The 16378-nt window shown below is 41.6% G+C and overlaps 1 protein-coding gene across 1 annotated transcript in view; it reads left to right on the top strand.

The window, feature by feature from the left end:
* The window catches only part of IRAG2 (inositol 1,4,5-triphosphate receptor associated 2), a 111601-nt gene that overhangs the window by 44988 nt on the left and 50235 nt on the right, over positions 1-16378 (top strand). The window contains exons 18-21 of the mRNA XM_062195232.1: positions 5230-5322; positions 5747-5909; positions 14279-14343; positions 15617-15697. Of these exons, the coding sequence (XP_062051216.1) occupies positions 5230-5322; positions 5747-5909; positions 14279-14343; positions 15617-15697 (402 nt within the window). The remainder of the gene's footprint in view (positions 1-5229; positions 5323-5746; positions 5910-14278; positions 14344-15616; positions 15698-16378) is intronic.

A 16378-nucleotide genomic window follows, 5' to 3' on the forward strand; every position in this document is an offset into this window, starting at 1 on the left:
AGTATACTTGCACAATGCTACAGACCAGATGGACCTCACAGATACATACTGATCATTCTACCCCACTTGGCATAGATGCAGAACATTCTCCAGGGTAGATCACACATCAGGGTACGAAACCAGTGTTAACAAGTCTAAGAAGTTGGAAATCATACTGAGTATCTTTTTTCTTGCCATCATGTATGAAACTTCAAGGAAGAGTAGAATATTAACAAATACTTGGAAATGAAACAACACACTGCTAAACAACCAATGAATCAAAGAAATCAAAATGGGAGATCTGAAGTATCTTGAGACAAATGAAGACAAAACTCCATGCTACAATCTATGGAAAATAGCAAAAGTAAGTGCCAAGAGAGAAGTGGATAGTGATAAATGCATCATAAAAAGAACAAATATACCAAGCAACAGGAATTAGAAAAGAACTTAAGCCCCAAGTTAGCAGAAGGAATGAAATAATAGATTAGATTAGAACTAAATAATAGAAAAGGCAACAAAGTGCATGTTTTTTTTTTCTTAAACCAAACTTTGACTAAGATCAAAAGTGAAGACAAATCAAATCCTGAATGAAAGAGGAGGAGGCAGGCATTTGGTATGGTGATTAACATGTTCCTTGGAACATCCGTATCCCATGTGGGAGTGCCTGGGTTTGAGTCCGGTTCTACTCCCTCTTTTGACTTCTTGTTACTGCACACTGTGGGATGTGGCAGCAGGCAATGCTTCAAATAGTTAGATCCCTGCCATCCAAATGGGAGACCTGCCTTGTATCTGGGCTTGGGCGTCAGTCTGGGCAAACTCGGGCTTTTGGAGAGAGAACCAGCAATCCCTGCCTCCCTCCCCCCCCCCCCCATCATGTTTCTCTCTTTCTCTCTCTCTCTCTCTCTCTCTCTCTGCCTTTCATATGAAAAATGAAAGAAGAGATACTGTAACCGAAGACAAGGAAATAAGAAAGATCACAATAAAAGATGACTAAGAACAATTATGTGACAACCATGTGCATAATTTATAAGAAATAGATTCTTTGCTACAAATATGCTACAAAGACTGAATCATGGAAAAACAAAATCTGAACAGACCTATAACTATTGAGATTTAATCAGTAATCAAACACCACCCCACCTGCCACCACGACAAAGAAAAGTCCAGGACAAGATAGTTCTACACACTTAAAGAACTTAAATGTCAGGTCCCTTTGAAAGTGTTGAAAATGTGAAGAGGAGGGAGCACTTAGAAATTTGTGAGACCAGCATTACTCTAATACCAAAATCAGGTAAAAGCACTACAAGAGGAAAAAAAAAAAAAAATCCAGGCCAGTACCTCTGATGACTATACTATATATGTGAAATCCTCAGGAAAATACAGCAAGATCCATTCAACAGCATGTTAAAAAGCTCTTACACCATGAGCGAGTGGGATTCATTCCTAGGATGAAAGATGGTTCAACATGTGCAAGTCAATTAATGTAATACAGCACATTAACAGAATGAAAGGTACCACGTGACCATCTCTGTGGATGCAGAAAAGGCATTTGACAAAATTCAAGAGTGTTTACAGTAAAAACTCAAACCAGTAGTTGAAGGAAGCTAACTCAGCATAATAAAAATCATATATAAAAATCCTACAGCTACCATTATGAAAAATCTTAAAGCTTTTTGTTTAAGATCATGAGTAAAGCAAAAATGTTCACTCTGGCCATTTCTATTCACCATAATGCATAGACGTCCTAGCCAGAGTATTAAGTAATAAAGAGAAGGAAATACAAAGTGGAAAGGAGAAAGTAAAATTATTTACCAATAACGTAATCTTATATGTGGAAAACACTAATGATGCCATAAAAAACTCATAATCTGTTATTATAAACAAGTAAAGGAAAGTTGTAGGATACAATGTCAACATATTAGATGAGTTTAATTTCTAAAAAATAGAAAAAGGAAAATAATCTCACTTATAGTATGATCAGAACAAACAGAAGGCTCATATCCTGAAAGCCATACAACATTAAGGAGAGAAATGAAAGAGGACATAAATGAGTGGAAAGACTTTTTTGTTCATGGATTGGAAGACTTAATATTGTTCAAATGTCCATAGTACCCAAAGTGATCCATAGATTAAATGTAACCTCTAGCAAAAATCCTTGTGACAAAAAATAGGTGAGTCTAAAATTCATATAGAACCACCAAGGATTCTGCAAATTAAAATAATGTTGAAAAATAAAAAGCAGATGAGACATTATTCTTCCTGATTTCAACATATTTTACAATATTACAGTAATTCCATCAATATGGCACTGGCATAAAGACAGGAATGGAGCCCAATGGAACAGAATAGAAAGATTGAAAGTAAACTCAGACAAATACACTCAACTGATTGTTGACAAAGATGCCAGACCTACACAGTGGAGAAAGTTTAGTCTCTGCAAAAATGGTGCTGAGAAAACGATGTCCACAGGTTGAAGAATGAAATTGGACCCTTGTCTTAAAGCATACACAAAAATCAACTCAAAATGCAATAAAATGTTGATAGCTGAAACTATAGAGCTTCTAGAAGAAAACATGAGGTGGGGGTAGGACGGAGGACGCTTCCTGATACTGGCATTGACAATGTTGTTTAGGACACACAAAGCACAGGCAACAAAAGCAAAAGTAGATGCTTGAGATTATGTCAGACTAAAAAACCTGCACACAAAAGAAAACAGTAAAGTGAAAATGCAACCTGCAGAATGAAGGGGAATGTTTGCAAACTGTACACTTCACAAAAGGTAATAACCAAAATATGTTAAACTTTCACGACTCAATAGCAGCAGCAGCAACAACCCCACATTTTAAAATGGATGAAGGGCTTGAGTAGACATTTCTACAAAGAAGAGATAAATGTGGGCTAACAGGTATGTGAAAAGATGCTCAACATCGCTAATCATTCTTCAATATCATCCATCTGTTAGGATGGCTATTATAAAAGACAAACTGTGTTGGCAAGAATGTAGAGAAATTATAAACCTTGTGTGCTTTTGATGGGAATACAATATGGTGAAGGTGCTCTGGAAAACAGTACAGAGATTCCTCAAAATATTAAAAATGGAACTGTTTTATGATCCAGCAATCCCACTTAGACATTTATCCAAAAGAATTAAAACCAGGATCTCGAAGATGTATTTGCATTTCCATGTTCATGGCAGCATTCCCCTCAATAACCAAGATGTGGAAACAAACTGGCAGTGGAATAAGGCTAAAGCAAATATGGCGTAAGCATATAGTGGAATATTAAGCAATGTCAGGAAACAAGGAAATTCTGCTATGTGTGACAACATGGATGAATGCAGAGAACTTCTTAAATGAAATAGGTCACAAAAGGGCAAATACTGCATGGCTACACTTACGGAGGCATGTAAACTAGAAGCCGAGAGTGGAATGGTGGTTGCCAGCGGATACAGGGAAGTGGCTGTTCAGTGGACTTAGAGTTTTGTTTGCGTGAGATTAGTACGTTCTTGGGGCCAGCGCTGTGGAATAGCAGGTAAAGCTGCCACCTGCGGTGCCGGCATCCTATATGGGCACCAGTTCGAGTCTCTGCTGCTCTTCTGATCCAGCTCTCTGCTACGACCTGAAAAAGCAGTAGAAGACGGCCAAAGTGCTTGGGCCCCTGGAGCCATGTGGGAGACCCAGAAGAAACTATTGTGGTTTCAGATAGAGCAGGTCTGGCTGTTGCAGCCATCTGGAGAGTGAATTGGTGGATGGAAGACCTCTCTCTCTCTGCCTCTGCCTCTCTGTAATTTTGCCTTTCAAATAAACAAATCTTTTAAAAAGGATTAATATGTTCTGGAGATCTACTATACAATATTATGGCTATAGGTGACCGTAATGTGTTGTTCATTCAAGCACTTGCTAAGAGGATAGAGTTTTTGTTAAAATGATCTTGCCACAGGTAAAAAACAACTAAGCTACTGAAGAATTCTGAAAACTATATGTGTGTGGAGAATTAGTTTGTTTTGTTGAGAGTTTGGTTTGCTTGTTTGCTGCAATAGAAAGACTCTGATGTGGGTCCTGTCCTAACTGGGGCGGGATTTACGCCCATGGACCATTGGTTTCAGACTAGGTAGGAAGCATTTGAGAAGCATGCAAAAAGCCTAAACCTGATGGTACCTTCCTCACTGCTTTGAAACTTCTGAAATGCCTCATCTCTTTGAGTTACAATCCTTATTTAAGTCAAATTGTTTCCAGATAATTATTGGTATGCTGACATATGGTACGGATTAAATAGCCTCATCAGGTGCCAGAAAGCAGGTGCATTTTTATATATTTGGAGGATAAATCTCAGAACCAAATGAGTAACACTGACACTCAGAGATTAAAGGTGGGGCAGGAAGGAAGAGGGAAAGGCTTCAGGAGAGGGGAGGGCTGTAGTGGAATTATTCGAAGCCAGCATTGATCTGTCCTCTGCGTTGGGGGCAGCCCTCCTTGTACTGGATACCTGATTGGCCACGCTTAGGGAGAGAGGCTACAGTCATGAGGCAAAGCTTGTATTTCTCTTCTTTCTCCCTCTCCTTTTCTTTTCTAAAGATTTATGTTATTTACTTGAAAAGCAGAGCTACAGAGAGAGAGAACAAAAACGAACAAGCGCTTTCATCTGCTGGTTCGCTCTCCAAACAGCCACAGCTGCCAGGACTGGGACAGGCTAAAACCAGGAGTTTGCAACTTCATCCTGGTCTCCTGCAGGGGGGACAGGGGCCCAAGTACCTGGATCATCACTTGCCTTGCCAGGAGCATCAGCACGAAGCTGGATCAGAAGTGGAACAGCGAGACTTGAATTGGCTCTCCAATTTGGGCTGTTGGCACTGCAAGTGGCAGTTCAGCCTTCTTCCTCCCCTTTTTCTTCCTTTTTTTTTTTCCCATGTAAGATCTACCCAGGTGTGTAAACATTACACCTGTCACCTTGACCTCATTGTAGAACCATCCTCCAAGCCTGGAACCAGCACGAAGGCGTACGAATGTGGCCGGTGGAGAAGTGAACACACCAGTGTAAAGTGGGAAACACAATGTCCTTGTGGCTAAGTGATCACTAGAATGGCTTTGCTTAGAATTCTACACCTAGGAAGTATGTATATGCTTTCACTTTTTGCTCTGATCTCTCAGCAGGTGCATAAGCTAGAGCTTATCAGAATTTCCCAGAGTGACACTTGGTTGAAATGTCACTGACAGCTTGTGGTTTGCACTTTTTTTTTTTATCTTCAGACAGCAACCAACGCAAGATGATGCTGTCGGGCAGGAAGCTGTTGTCAGGAAGAAGCTTCAAGAAGCCAGCCAAGGGTGGGAGGTCGTGGGGGAGCTGGTAGGTTGCTTCTTGACTGCATTGGATTCGGGGGAAGTCTCCTTGGTGTGCTTCAAGTCAAGGGATAAAAATGGAGGAACCAAAAAAAAAAAAAAAAAAAAAGCAAAAGAGGAACTGTGAAGCCCAGTCCCTAGCGACCAGCAGTGAGCAGAGGAAGTAGAAGGGGAGCTGTCGGAGAGGGGGTGGGAACAGCCTGCTGATGAAAGAGGCAACCTGACATATCAGGACTCTGGTGGCTGTAGAAACAGCTCAGGCACCCCGAGCCCATGCAAACACAGGATTGCAGAAGTCGAGTCGGGGCTTATCACTTCCCTGAGAAGAAAAGCACATTTTCAGTTCTGTGTGCCTAATGAGAGCGAGAGTGCTTGGTAGCGTTCGTCCCTGGCCGCGCGGCTGAAATCCAACTGTAACTGTGTGTGTCCAGGTGGAGGCTGGAGATGAGGCAGCCCAGGCTGCCGGGGAAAAGGCGGAATCTTTGCAGCATAAATTAGAGGAAGCAGTTTCCGAACGACGGAACCTCCCAGCTATAAATACCGAGGGATCGAACACTTTCCAGATACTGGAGCAGAAGAGGAGAGGACTGAAAAGTGAGTAGCAATTATCCATGTACACCACAGCTCAGGCCCCCTGAAGTGGAGCGTTTTTCTAGATCCCAGCCCGTTTTCTAGATCCCAGCTGCTGTGTGGTTGCTGAATTGCTGACACTGGAATGCCTTGGAGGGAGTCAGGAGAGGTCTGCCCAGGGACTGGCATGGGATTGCTCCAGTCCTCTTCCGTTCTGGTTGATTGTTAAGAGCAGGATGTGTCTATGATGATTGCTTGTTTTCAAATTAAAGAAAACTTCTCAATATCTAAAAACAACCAAGGAGAGAAGTCTTGTCCACACGGGATTAATGAGTTTCCAGATTGTTTGCATGTTTTATCTTAATTTTATTAAGTAATTTTTATCCCTCATATGGTTAAAAAAAGAAAAACAAACCCAACCCTACATCATCTATTTTCTTTAAGAGTTTAACAGGTTGAACAAAACTATTAATTTAATATGTATCAAAATATCAAATACATATAAAAAGAGTTTTAAATGTTAAAATTAGTACAGACATATTTTGCATTTAAAAAGTGGAACATTTGTCATTTTTCTGCGTTATATTAAAGAGGGATTTATATGAGAAGACAGTTGTCACATTACAGATGTCCAATTTTTTACAAATCTGTTGTAGTTTACAAATACAGTAGGGTAAAAAGAAAGCTTGATCAAAGCATGTATCAGAGAACTGCTTTTGTTGAGCCGGCTTCTTCTTCTAGGGGGCTCCAAGTTCTGTTTGTAGAAGGTCATTGGACTTGAGTAATAAACAAGTACACGCGAGCTTAGGTGAAGCTACAGATGACAATTTTCAAACTTGTGTTGGCTTTGTTTTTGTTGTGCCCTGGCTTCTATTATCTGAGAAACTACAGCTGATTTAAAGGGATCGTCTGGTTTTAACGTAGCAATGAACATTTTATTATTTCTGGAGCTTTCTGAATTAGCCAGGTTTCAATAAATCTAAGGATCTTTTTGTTTCGATGCACTCTGTCAGGCAGTGTAAGGCATGCTTTAAAGTACGTGGTCTGTATGGTGTTGTGTTGCTCAGAAGAAGTTGGAGAAGGTTCTCTCGTGATTAGAACGGTTCGCATTGAGAGAAGAGCACCTAGCATTCTAAATCTGCTAGGGCATGTCGGCTTGGACACTCTCCACACAGAGCTACCCCCTGGACTCCTTTGGGTCCAGCAGTATGATACCCCGTACTCTTACCAGCTGCTAAGGATGTCTTTCTTAGCCCTCCCCGCTGGCCGCTTTAGAATGTGCTTGGAGGAGTTCCATTTTGTAACCCATCCCACAGTGTGTGTGCTTGATGTTAGGAGCTTGCTGTTGTCTTCCGGTTCATCTTTAGGGGATAATTGTTCAAACATTACAAGCAGGACAAGACACCTGCCCGATACTGAATGTGTTTTTGTTTTTTTCTGCCTGGATAAAGTGGAGTGACACTTCCTTTCCGACCTAGGTTGTGAAATCCTTTATAGGATAGTTTTGCTCCCAAGACCATCTGCTTGTGAAGAGAGGGATGAGAGAAATCTTGGTAGCCTCTGTTTTCTGATGTTTTCCATAACAGATCGTGCCAACGTCAGTAAGGTGGGACAGTTAGCACACAAGCCATCCACACACATCCCACCATGACCGCCGCTACCCCGTGCTGTTTCAGTTCTGAGTCAGACATTTGAATTCTGAGTCAGAAAACAAAAATATTTAAATGCATTTAGCTCTTCTGGAACTCTCTGGCTCGTTTAATAAATGCATGAAGTGTTTAGGACGATTCTTCTCTGATTCATCTCAGACTCATCAGCGAATTGTGTGGGGCTGCAGTGGGTGTGTCCAGGCCAGTGACGATGGACATCATGTTCACACACTGGAGCTAGGGAGTTGTTCATGACTGTGGACTAGACATCCTGGACAAAGTGATGGGTAGGTAAGATTGTTCAGGTCGTCAGCTTGTGCCAGGACTGGTCTGAGAGACAAGGCATGCTTGCCTCCAGAAAATGTGCCATTAGGACTTTTAAATTTCTAGAATGACTTACATATGTGTGTTCTGTTTCTGTTCCTTGATTTTTTAAAAATTTTCTAAGTATCTTGTTACCCCTGGCACTGTTGGAGTATAAGCCATCACCCGTTGTTCACCATTTCTCATCCCTGTTTGACATGAAACCTTCATTAAGTCACTCACTGAATAGACAGTGAGAGATTTACCTTTAGGGAATGAGTATTTGCTTGATGAGCTCTTGATGTTGCTCTGTGTCGTAGCTCCTTATTGGATAGTATGAGCACATGAACTTCACGGCTGGAGAAGACATTCGCTTAGACTGTGTCACCCAAAACTCTGTTCCATCCTACTCTTAGCGTGGAGGATTTGAGGGGGAGGGTTGTGATGCTTGGGATTGAAGGAGTTGGGGGAGGACCAAGGAGATGACCAAAGCCAAACATCATCCGCTCAGATGGGAAGGGATGGGGGCCCACGCCTATCTAAATGACAAATGCAGGTATGGATGAAATAGTCTGGGACTTAGGAGGGTTTAAATGTGGGGGATTCGAAATCAAACCAACCTGTGTTCTTGTGCCAAGACTGAAAAAAAAAAAAAAAAAAAACTGGGCCAAGTTGGGCAAATGACCCTACCACTGGCCTCAGTCTCCTCTTGTGTCAAATGCCTTTGTTGTGAATTACAAATCAGAAGAAATGCAAAAGGTGACCAGTGCGGGAGCATGGCTGGGAAACGTGTTCTGCTGGAGCCATTTCTTGCAGACGCGTCAGCTCGGTTGGGAGTGGTAAGTGGGGAGTGACGTGCTGCAGTGATAGGCAAGTTCTAGTGTTTCCTGCAGGGCTTGCCTGGGAATGGGGTTTGGACTGGTACAAATGGAGCTGTTGTAAGCTTCAGCAGGAGAGGAAAAAGCCCCGGAGTCTTTGTTTTGAGAAAATAACACGTGTTTGCACCTGGCCTTCCCCTTGCCTGGGAAGCTCCCCCACAGCCATTCAGAGCCCTTGGTGCCACGTGGCAGATGGCAGGCCCTCTCGTGTGTTCACCAACGTAGCCCACCAGCTCTGTTCCATTTTGTTTTTTTAGAAAGATTATTTATTTGAAAGGCAGAGCTAGAGCATGAGAGACAGAAAGAGAGTGTGTTCTTCCATCCGCTGGTTCACTCCCCAAATGGCTGCAACAGCTGGTTCTGGGCCAGGCTGAAGCCAGGAGCCAGGAGCTTCGTCCAGGTCTCCCACGTGGCTCAACACTTGGGCCTCCTGCTGCTGCTTTCCCAGGTACATGAGCAGGGAGCTGGATCGGAGTGAAGCAGCCAGGATTCAAACAGCGCCCATATGGGATGCCGGTGCTGCAGGCCACGGTTTAACCGGCTGTGCCACAGCACTGGTCCCACTGTGCCATTTAATGTATCACTGGCATTTCTAGTTCTGTGCATTTCCAGCCCACTCTGAGGCATTTTAAGAGCCTGTCTGACCCACATTCTCCTCCTAGGAACTAAGAATTTACTAGTTGTATTTGTTAGTATTGTGATTACAATGTTACATATACAAGGGACTATTCAGAAAATGTGCTGTATGAGAAAACTCTGCAAAGATTCTTAATTTTATGTACCAAAATAAACGTAGCTTTTCTTAAATGCTCCAAGCCTGTTTCCTGCATAATACTGAGAACAAAGTCATATCAAGGCCTGAGCTAATAGAGACAATTGTATAAGAGTGATTCTCTTCGTAGACTGAACATTCGAATGGTCTGCGTTATTACAAATGACATTTGGTTTCTCAGCATGTTTGTTTCAGCATCTAATTTTATTCTTTAATTATAAACTTTGAACTCCATTTTGCCATGAACCTTTGGAAGAAATATGCTTGTATTAATTGGTTTCTTCTTAACATTATTTATCTCATAAACCCTGTGTTATTTTTATTCTTCTAAGTGTCTCTTAAAATGTCTCATAAAATGTTCAGTTTACATGCATTCCTTAATTAGATAAGTATACATCAAAACACAGAACTTTAAATTTTTTATTTTTTAAAGATTTATTTATGGCCGGCGCCGCGGCTCAACAGGCTAATCCTCCGCCTAGCGGCGCCGGCACACCGGTTCTAGTCCCAGTCGGGGTGCCGGATTCTGTCCCGGTTGCCCCTCTTCCAGGCCAGCTCTCTGCTGTGGCCTGGGAGTGCAGTGGAGGATGGCCCAAGTGCTTGGGCCCTGCACCCCATGGGAGACCAGGAGAAGCACCTGGCTCCTGGCTCCTGCCATCAGATCAGCACGGTGCGCCGGCTGCAGCGCGCCAGCCGTGGCGGCCATTGGAGGGTGAACCAACGGCAAAAGAAGACCTTTCTCTCTGTCTCTCTCTTTCACTGTCCACTCTGCCTGTCAAAAAATAAAATAAAATAAAAATTAAAAAAAATAAAAAATTAAAGATTTATTTATTTGAAAAGCAGAGACACAGAGGTGCAGAGAGAGAGAGGGGGTCCTCCATTTGCTGGTTCACTCCTCAAATGGCCACAATGGCTGGAGCTAAGCTAATCTGAAGCCAGGAGCTTCTTCCGGGTCTCCCACGCAGGTGCAAGGGCCAGGACTTGGGCCATCTTCTACTGCTTTCCCAGGCCACAGCAGAGCGCTGGATCGGAAGCAGAGCAGCCGGGACTAGAACCAGAACCCATATGGGCTGCTGGCACTGCGGGCAGCGGCTTCAGCTATTCTGCCTCGGTGTTTGACCCCAGAATTTTCATGACCCCCAGGAAGTTTGAGCTGCTTCCAAGTCAAGCCTCTCCCCACATCACCACCAGCACAGGAGCAACTTCTGGCTTGGCAGGTTACTTTGGCCTGCTCTGGAATTGAGTTACACGGTAAACACTTCTCTGTGTCTGTCTGCTCCTGCTCAGCACGCTATCTTTGATGTTCATGTATGTTGTTGTCATCAGTAATGGTTTTCTGTATTGTTGAATTGTATTTTCTTGTATGAATATTCCACAATTTAATTGTCTTCTCTTATCAGATAGCTTAAGTATTTGCAACTGTGGGTTGTAATGGATTAAGTTACTATGAATATTTTAGTATAAATACAAGGGAACGTCAAAAAGTTCATGGAAAAATGGAATTAAAAGATCAGTTCATTTTAGTGCAAAATATTTTTGAAATCCATGCATATGAGGAATGCTTAAGAGGTTCGGCGCCAGCACAATGGGTAAAGCCACTGCCTGCGATGCCAGCCTCCTGGATGGGCACTGGTTCATGTCCTGGCTGCTGCTCTTCCAATCCAGCTCCCTGCTAATGGCCTGGGAAAAGCAGTGGAAGATGGCCCAAGTATTCAGACCCCTGCACCCACATGGGAAATCTCGGGGAAGCGCCTGGCTCCAGGCTTTGATTGTCCCAGCTCAGGCTGTTGTAGCCATCTGGGGAGTGAACCAGCAGATGGAAGATCTCTCTTTCTCTTTCTCTGCCTCTCCCTCTCTCTCTCTAACTCTAACATGCAAATAAAATAAATCCTAAAAAGTTCATTAAAAATGTGTATAATGAAAAAACTATGCATCAACTTCAAAATTTATTTGCACCAAAATAAACTTACCTTTTAATTACATTTTCACTGAAATTTTTGAAATGCTTTCTTACATTTTTATTTCATCTAAACTAAATATCTAAGAGCCAGATTTTTAGGTCATAGCATAGTTTTAGTTTTAACTTTTTAAGAAACTGCCGAACAGCTTTCCATAGAGTTGAGAGCATTTCACACACCTACCAACAGTGTAAGGGTGTTCCCAGAATTCTGCTTAAAGATTGTTCCATGGGGCCGGCACTGTGGCACAGTAGGTTAAGCCTGCCTGTGGTGCTGGCATCCCACGTGGGCACCGGTGCTAGTCCCAGCTGCTCCTCTTCCGATCCAGCTCTCGGCTATGGCCTGGGAAAGCAGTAGAAGATGGCCCGGGCACTTGGACCCTTGTACCCATGTGAGAGACCTGGAAGAAGCTCCTGGCTCCTGGCTTCGGATCAGCCCGGCTCAAGCTTTTGCAGCCATTTGGGGGAGTGAACCAGCAGATGGAAGACCTCTTTCTCTCTGCCTTTCTCTCTCACTGTCTGTAACTCTACCTCTCAAATAAATAAGTAAAATCTTAAAAAAAAAGTTCCATCAATCATTTCCATTGTAGCCACTCTGCTAAGTATTTTAGTGTGATTTTAATTTGTGTTTTTCAGATGACTAATGATAGCAGTTTTCATATAGTGGTTGGCCACTGTGCATCTTTGCCTATTTTAAAATTAACTTGGTTGTCTTTTTATTATTGAATATTAACAGTTTGCATGGTATTTCCCTGTGTATTGTGAATAGCTTCTATTAGTCTGGTTTTTAATGAACTGTTAGTCTGCTGTTTTTAATGTACAACTTTATAGAACATGAGGTTTTCTCTGATTGCATATGTACTATATTACAAAAGTCAATATTCCATAAATGTCAGCCATCATTGATAGTTATTGTTACAGCTCTAAAAATGTTACAGTTCTGATTTTTATTTGTCAATCAATTGTGGGCCTTTGCCTAAACTCTGGGCAGTCAGTTAGCAGGTTACTTTATCTCAGCTTTCTTCAAAGGTGATACATGAAAGATACCTGGTTCATCCTGTATCACAGATGGCAACAGTCGAGGATACCGTGGCCATTGTTTTATTTGCTTCTTTGTGGAGCCTAAATGTCCTCGAGATGTTGTAGGTCAAGACCAGACACAGAGAGGAGAATGCAAAGGCGAATGCAAACTGGGGTCATGGCCAGGCCAGCTTGTTTGGCCATATGGAAAATATGGAAATAGTTGCCTCTCATTGCACAAAACATCTGTTGAGCTAAGGTTTTGAATTTGAATGTGTTGAGCTAGACTTTGTAAATCCCAAGAATGCCTGTTGGGAGAGCAGATGTGCAGTTGAGGCTGTGTTAGGGAAACCCCTCATTCCTTTTGAATTGTGGGCTTCGTTCGGGAATTCTAAGCCAGTACTGAGTTTTGTGTTTCGGAGTTACAGGACCTTCAGCAATGTAAGGCCACTTGGGAAAACTTTGGTTGCTGTTCTTTGGCTATAAGTCAAAAGGAGCACGGGCCTTGCTTATTTGTACAGCGAATATAGAGAATCTGGAGCAACTGGGCCTTTATAAGACTTCTAAGAATTATTGAGAAAAAGATTTTTAAATTACTTTAAAAGGTCAGAAACACTGTTTTAAAATACATTTTTTCTCATCCCAAGCCTAGTAATTACTTTGTCAAGTATAGTTGAAAAATAAGTCCTGTTTATTAAAAGTTCTTATAAAATAGAATGTTTCCATGCATAATTGAAGCTCTTACACAGGTTTTCACTGAAGACATTTTGAACGTTAGATTATTGCTCTTCACAAGTTAGAGCATTATTTTCATGGCTCAGAATTTCTTCAGGCTATTGAGATACAAAACTGTTGGTCTTGAAAATGAGAAGCGCCAGCTTTCTATGTGTTCTTGGACACCAGAGTTATGTGCTGTTAATCATTTTCCTGGCTGTTAGTGATAAAAGAAGAAAAGTGATAGCTATTAATAAGCCTCCATCCAGTAGAGCTCCCTTCTCTTGTTTAGTTTTTGCTTTTAATCTTCTGTGGGCTGAGAAAGTAATCAAGCTTGTGAGAATTCTGTCTAAATTCAGAGCCCACTGTCGGAGCCCAAGTGTGAGATTCGCCACGTGAGAAAAGGGCACAGATAGCAGGATCTATTCTGGTCTTTGAAAAAACTGGAGCTTGCTTGCTTGTCAGTGGCTGTATTCCACAGAGGATGGGTTGTCGAGTAATGTTCTACAGACCTCGAAGAGTTACAGAGCCGTCTCCCCTCATGTCCACTATTTCAGAGATAAGAATTTGGAAGTCACTGGGAAGCAGATTTTAGCTCAGTGGAAACACAGTTTTTAATTTCACAGATTGGTACTCTGAATTGAGTGCTGTCGCATGAGTTTCATCTCAGCTCCCTGATGCACCACTGTCGTTTCGATCCGCTAGACCTCCTTGTTCTCATGATCTGTTCTTGTGGGTTTCTCTGGCTCCAGTTCTAGGGCTTGGGCACAGGCTGATTTCAGAAACATTTCCATGTTAAAGAGAGGTTGGACTGGTTGACCTTTAATGTATATTCTTAAGATTGAATGATCCTGCCACTTGGATCTATCATGGTGAATTTTAAATACTCAAGGTGAATAATGGCATGTTTCCCATCTTAAATTGAACCTAGGGACTCTGCCACAGCATGTGGGTATCTTAACCCATGTCTGAATCGCTAGGCCAAACCCTGCTCCGGACCCCGAATGTAAAGCCATGAACATTTTTATCAAGGAATGAAATAAATTAAGGGATGTGGGTAAAAATGATCCTATTGAGTTGGTTGTAAACTCTCTTTGTAGCAACAACTGAGTCGCTCCGAAAGTGGTTGGCTGGAGGGCAGCGACGCCATGGCTTGCTGTTGCAGGTAAAAGCTCTCTCTGATACGTGGGTAGTAACTGTGGGCAAGATGTCCAATCTGAACGAGACTTGGAAGCTACCTTACACTATTTCATGATTTGAGTCATTCCCCTAAGTAACCAGTGTAGAAGAAAATGCTTTTGCAGATTGGTTCTCTTAGACATTCAGCAAAACAAAAGAGGAGGAACTGCCTAGAGTGGGTGGCTCCTTTAACAACATCTTGCAAACGGGAGCTGTTTGAGAATTGACTTTGCCTGGCCACCTTATCTATTCGTGAAGACCCAGGTTTTTAGTCTTACGTGCCTCTTTGCTGATTGTAAGAATGCATCCATCCTTCATTGTAAAATCAAATGTTGAAACCAATGTCAAGTACTCTTGCACAGGTTTTCATGCTTATTGTCCCTTTATTCCCTCCTCTCTCTAATCTGAGTTAAACTTTAAATTCTTTCCTGGCTGGATGTCTCAAGATACCCATGGCAGGGTTGAACGTGTTTCTTTCCCTTTTGGTACTTGGTGAATCTCCTTTTTGTTCATAAACAGAGAACATAAGGAGATGGGGAAATTGGCACTGGAGAAGGGAGGTAGAAAAGGAAAGAAAGTAAGGTGATATTTGCATGTATGTGTTTCCAGGCTATGGTGTGGACACATCTGTTTAAGCAGAAAAAAAACAAAAACCATTATTCATGTGAAAGATGAAACTAGGCAGAGTGCCTAAAAAGTCTCCCTCAATAAACTGAGTTGGAGAAAATTTCATATCTGAATATCATTAAATCATTTCAAGAACACCCATACACTTTCCTCTGCAGAATATTGTCTGTCTCTTGGATTGAGGCCATAATTTTACAATTATATAAATTTCATAGGCTCTATTGTGGCCATTCTGAGTTATGCCTCCAACAAGCTTCTTTGGCCTCTGTCTACAGAGGACAGCAACAATGCTCTGTAGTTTCTTGTTCCTGCTCTTTGAATTTCATTTTCAGATTGAGTAATGGCAAAAATAGGAGAGTACTTTCAAAAGTTCTTGGAAAAGTGAAATTAAAAGGTAAATTTATTTTGGTACAAAATAAGTTGAAATCTAGTTTGTTCATGAAACACATTTTCCACGAACTTTTTGAAGAGTTGTAACGAACAGTTTTGCAATTCTGAGCATAGAGCAGAAGACAAGAAAGGATCTATTTTACGTACTTTATGTAGCCTCTTTTCCCTGAAGTGTAATGTTCTGTGTTTTGACTCTTTGGTTGTTTGGTTTCAGCAATTTTCCACCACTTTTCTCATGACAGAGCCTTTTAGATGAGGAATTTACTTGCTGTCATTCCCTGTCCTGCACAGATAGAAGTCAACAACCTCTTGAAGAACAATTGGTAAGTGTGAGTTTTCTGAAATTCTTTCCATGGGAATGAACATCCATGCCAAGATATAACTAAGACCAGCACGTATGACAACACTGCAGCACGTGTGTGGGAAAATGGAATTAGCAGATGGTGATTTATGTGCTAGAAATTTCTAAATGCACATGTAGTCTTTTCATAATAGACATTTCCATAAACTTTTTGATGATCTCTCATGCTGACAGCATTGGAACGCTAAACCACACTGCTTTGCTTTGAAAGATGATCAGCTGAAGCGATGGATACCTGTTTACCTTCATCATCCGTATACACCTCCCAGACACAAAACCCTGGTTGGTTCTGAGAGCAGTAATATTTATAAGCTGTTGATTACTGTATCACAAATAATTATATCAATAAACTTGCCCCTCACCAGTTAATCTTTCCTCAAAGCCTTAGCTTATATCAGAGTACCCATTATTTGGAATTGATGATGTTAGCAGTCTGTTAGATTACTGAACTGTAATTTTTGAAAATAAGAATTCTAATGACTCATATGATATACTTTTTGATAATGGCATGAAAGTTTCTTTTTACAGAATATCATTTATTTTCTCCGTAACCTCTCTTACAGGGTCGTTTGACACCAATATATTCTTTGTGCCTTTGAAGATGAAGAGAGTAGATTATGAACTATGTTATGTAATGCTGCTA

The sequence above is a fragment of the Lepus europaeus genome, chromosome 6 (genome assembly GCF_033115175.1).
Source record: "Lepus europaeus isolate LE1 chromosome 6, mLepTim1.pri, whole genome shotgun sequence".
Taxonomy (NCBI): domain Eukaryota; kingdom Metazoa; phylum Chordata; class Mammalia; order Lagomorpha; family Leporidae; genus Lepus; species Lepus europaeus.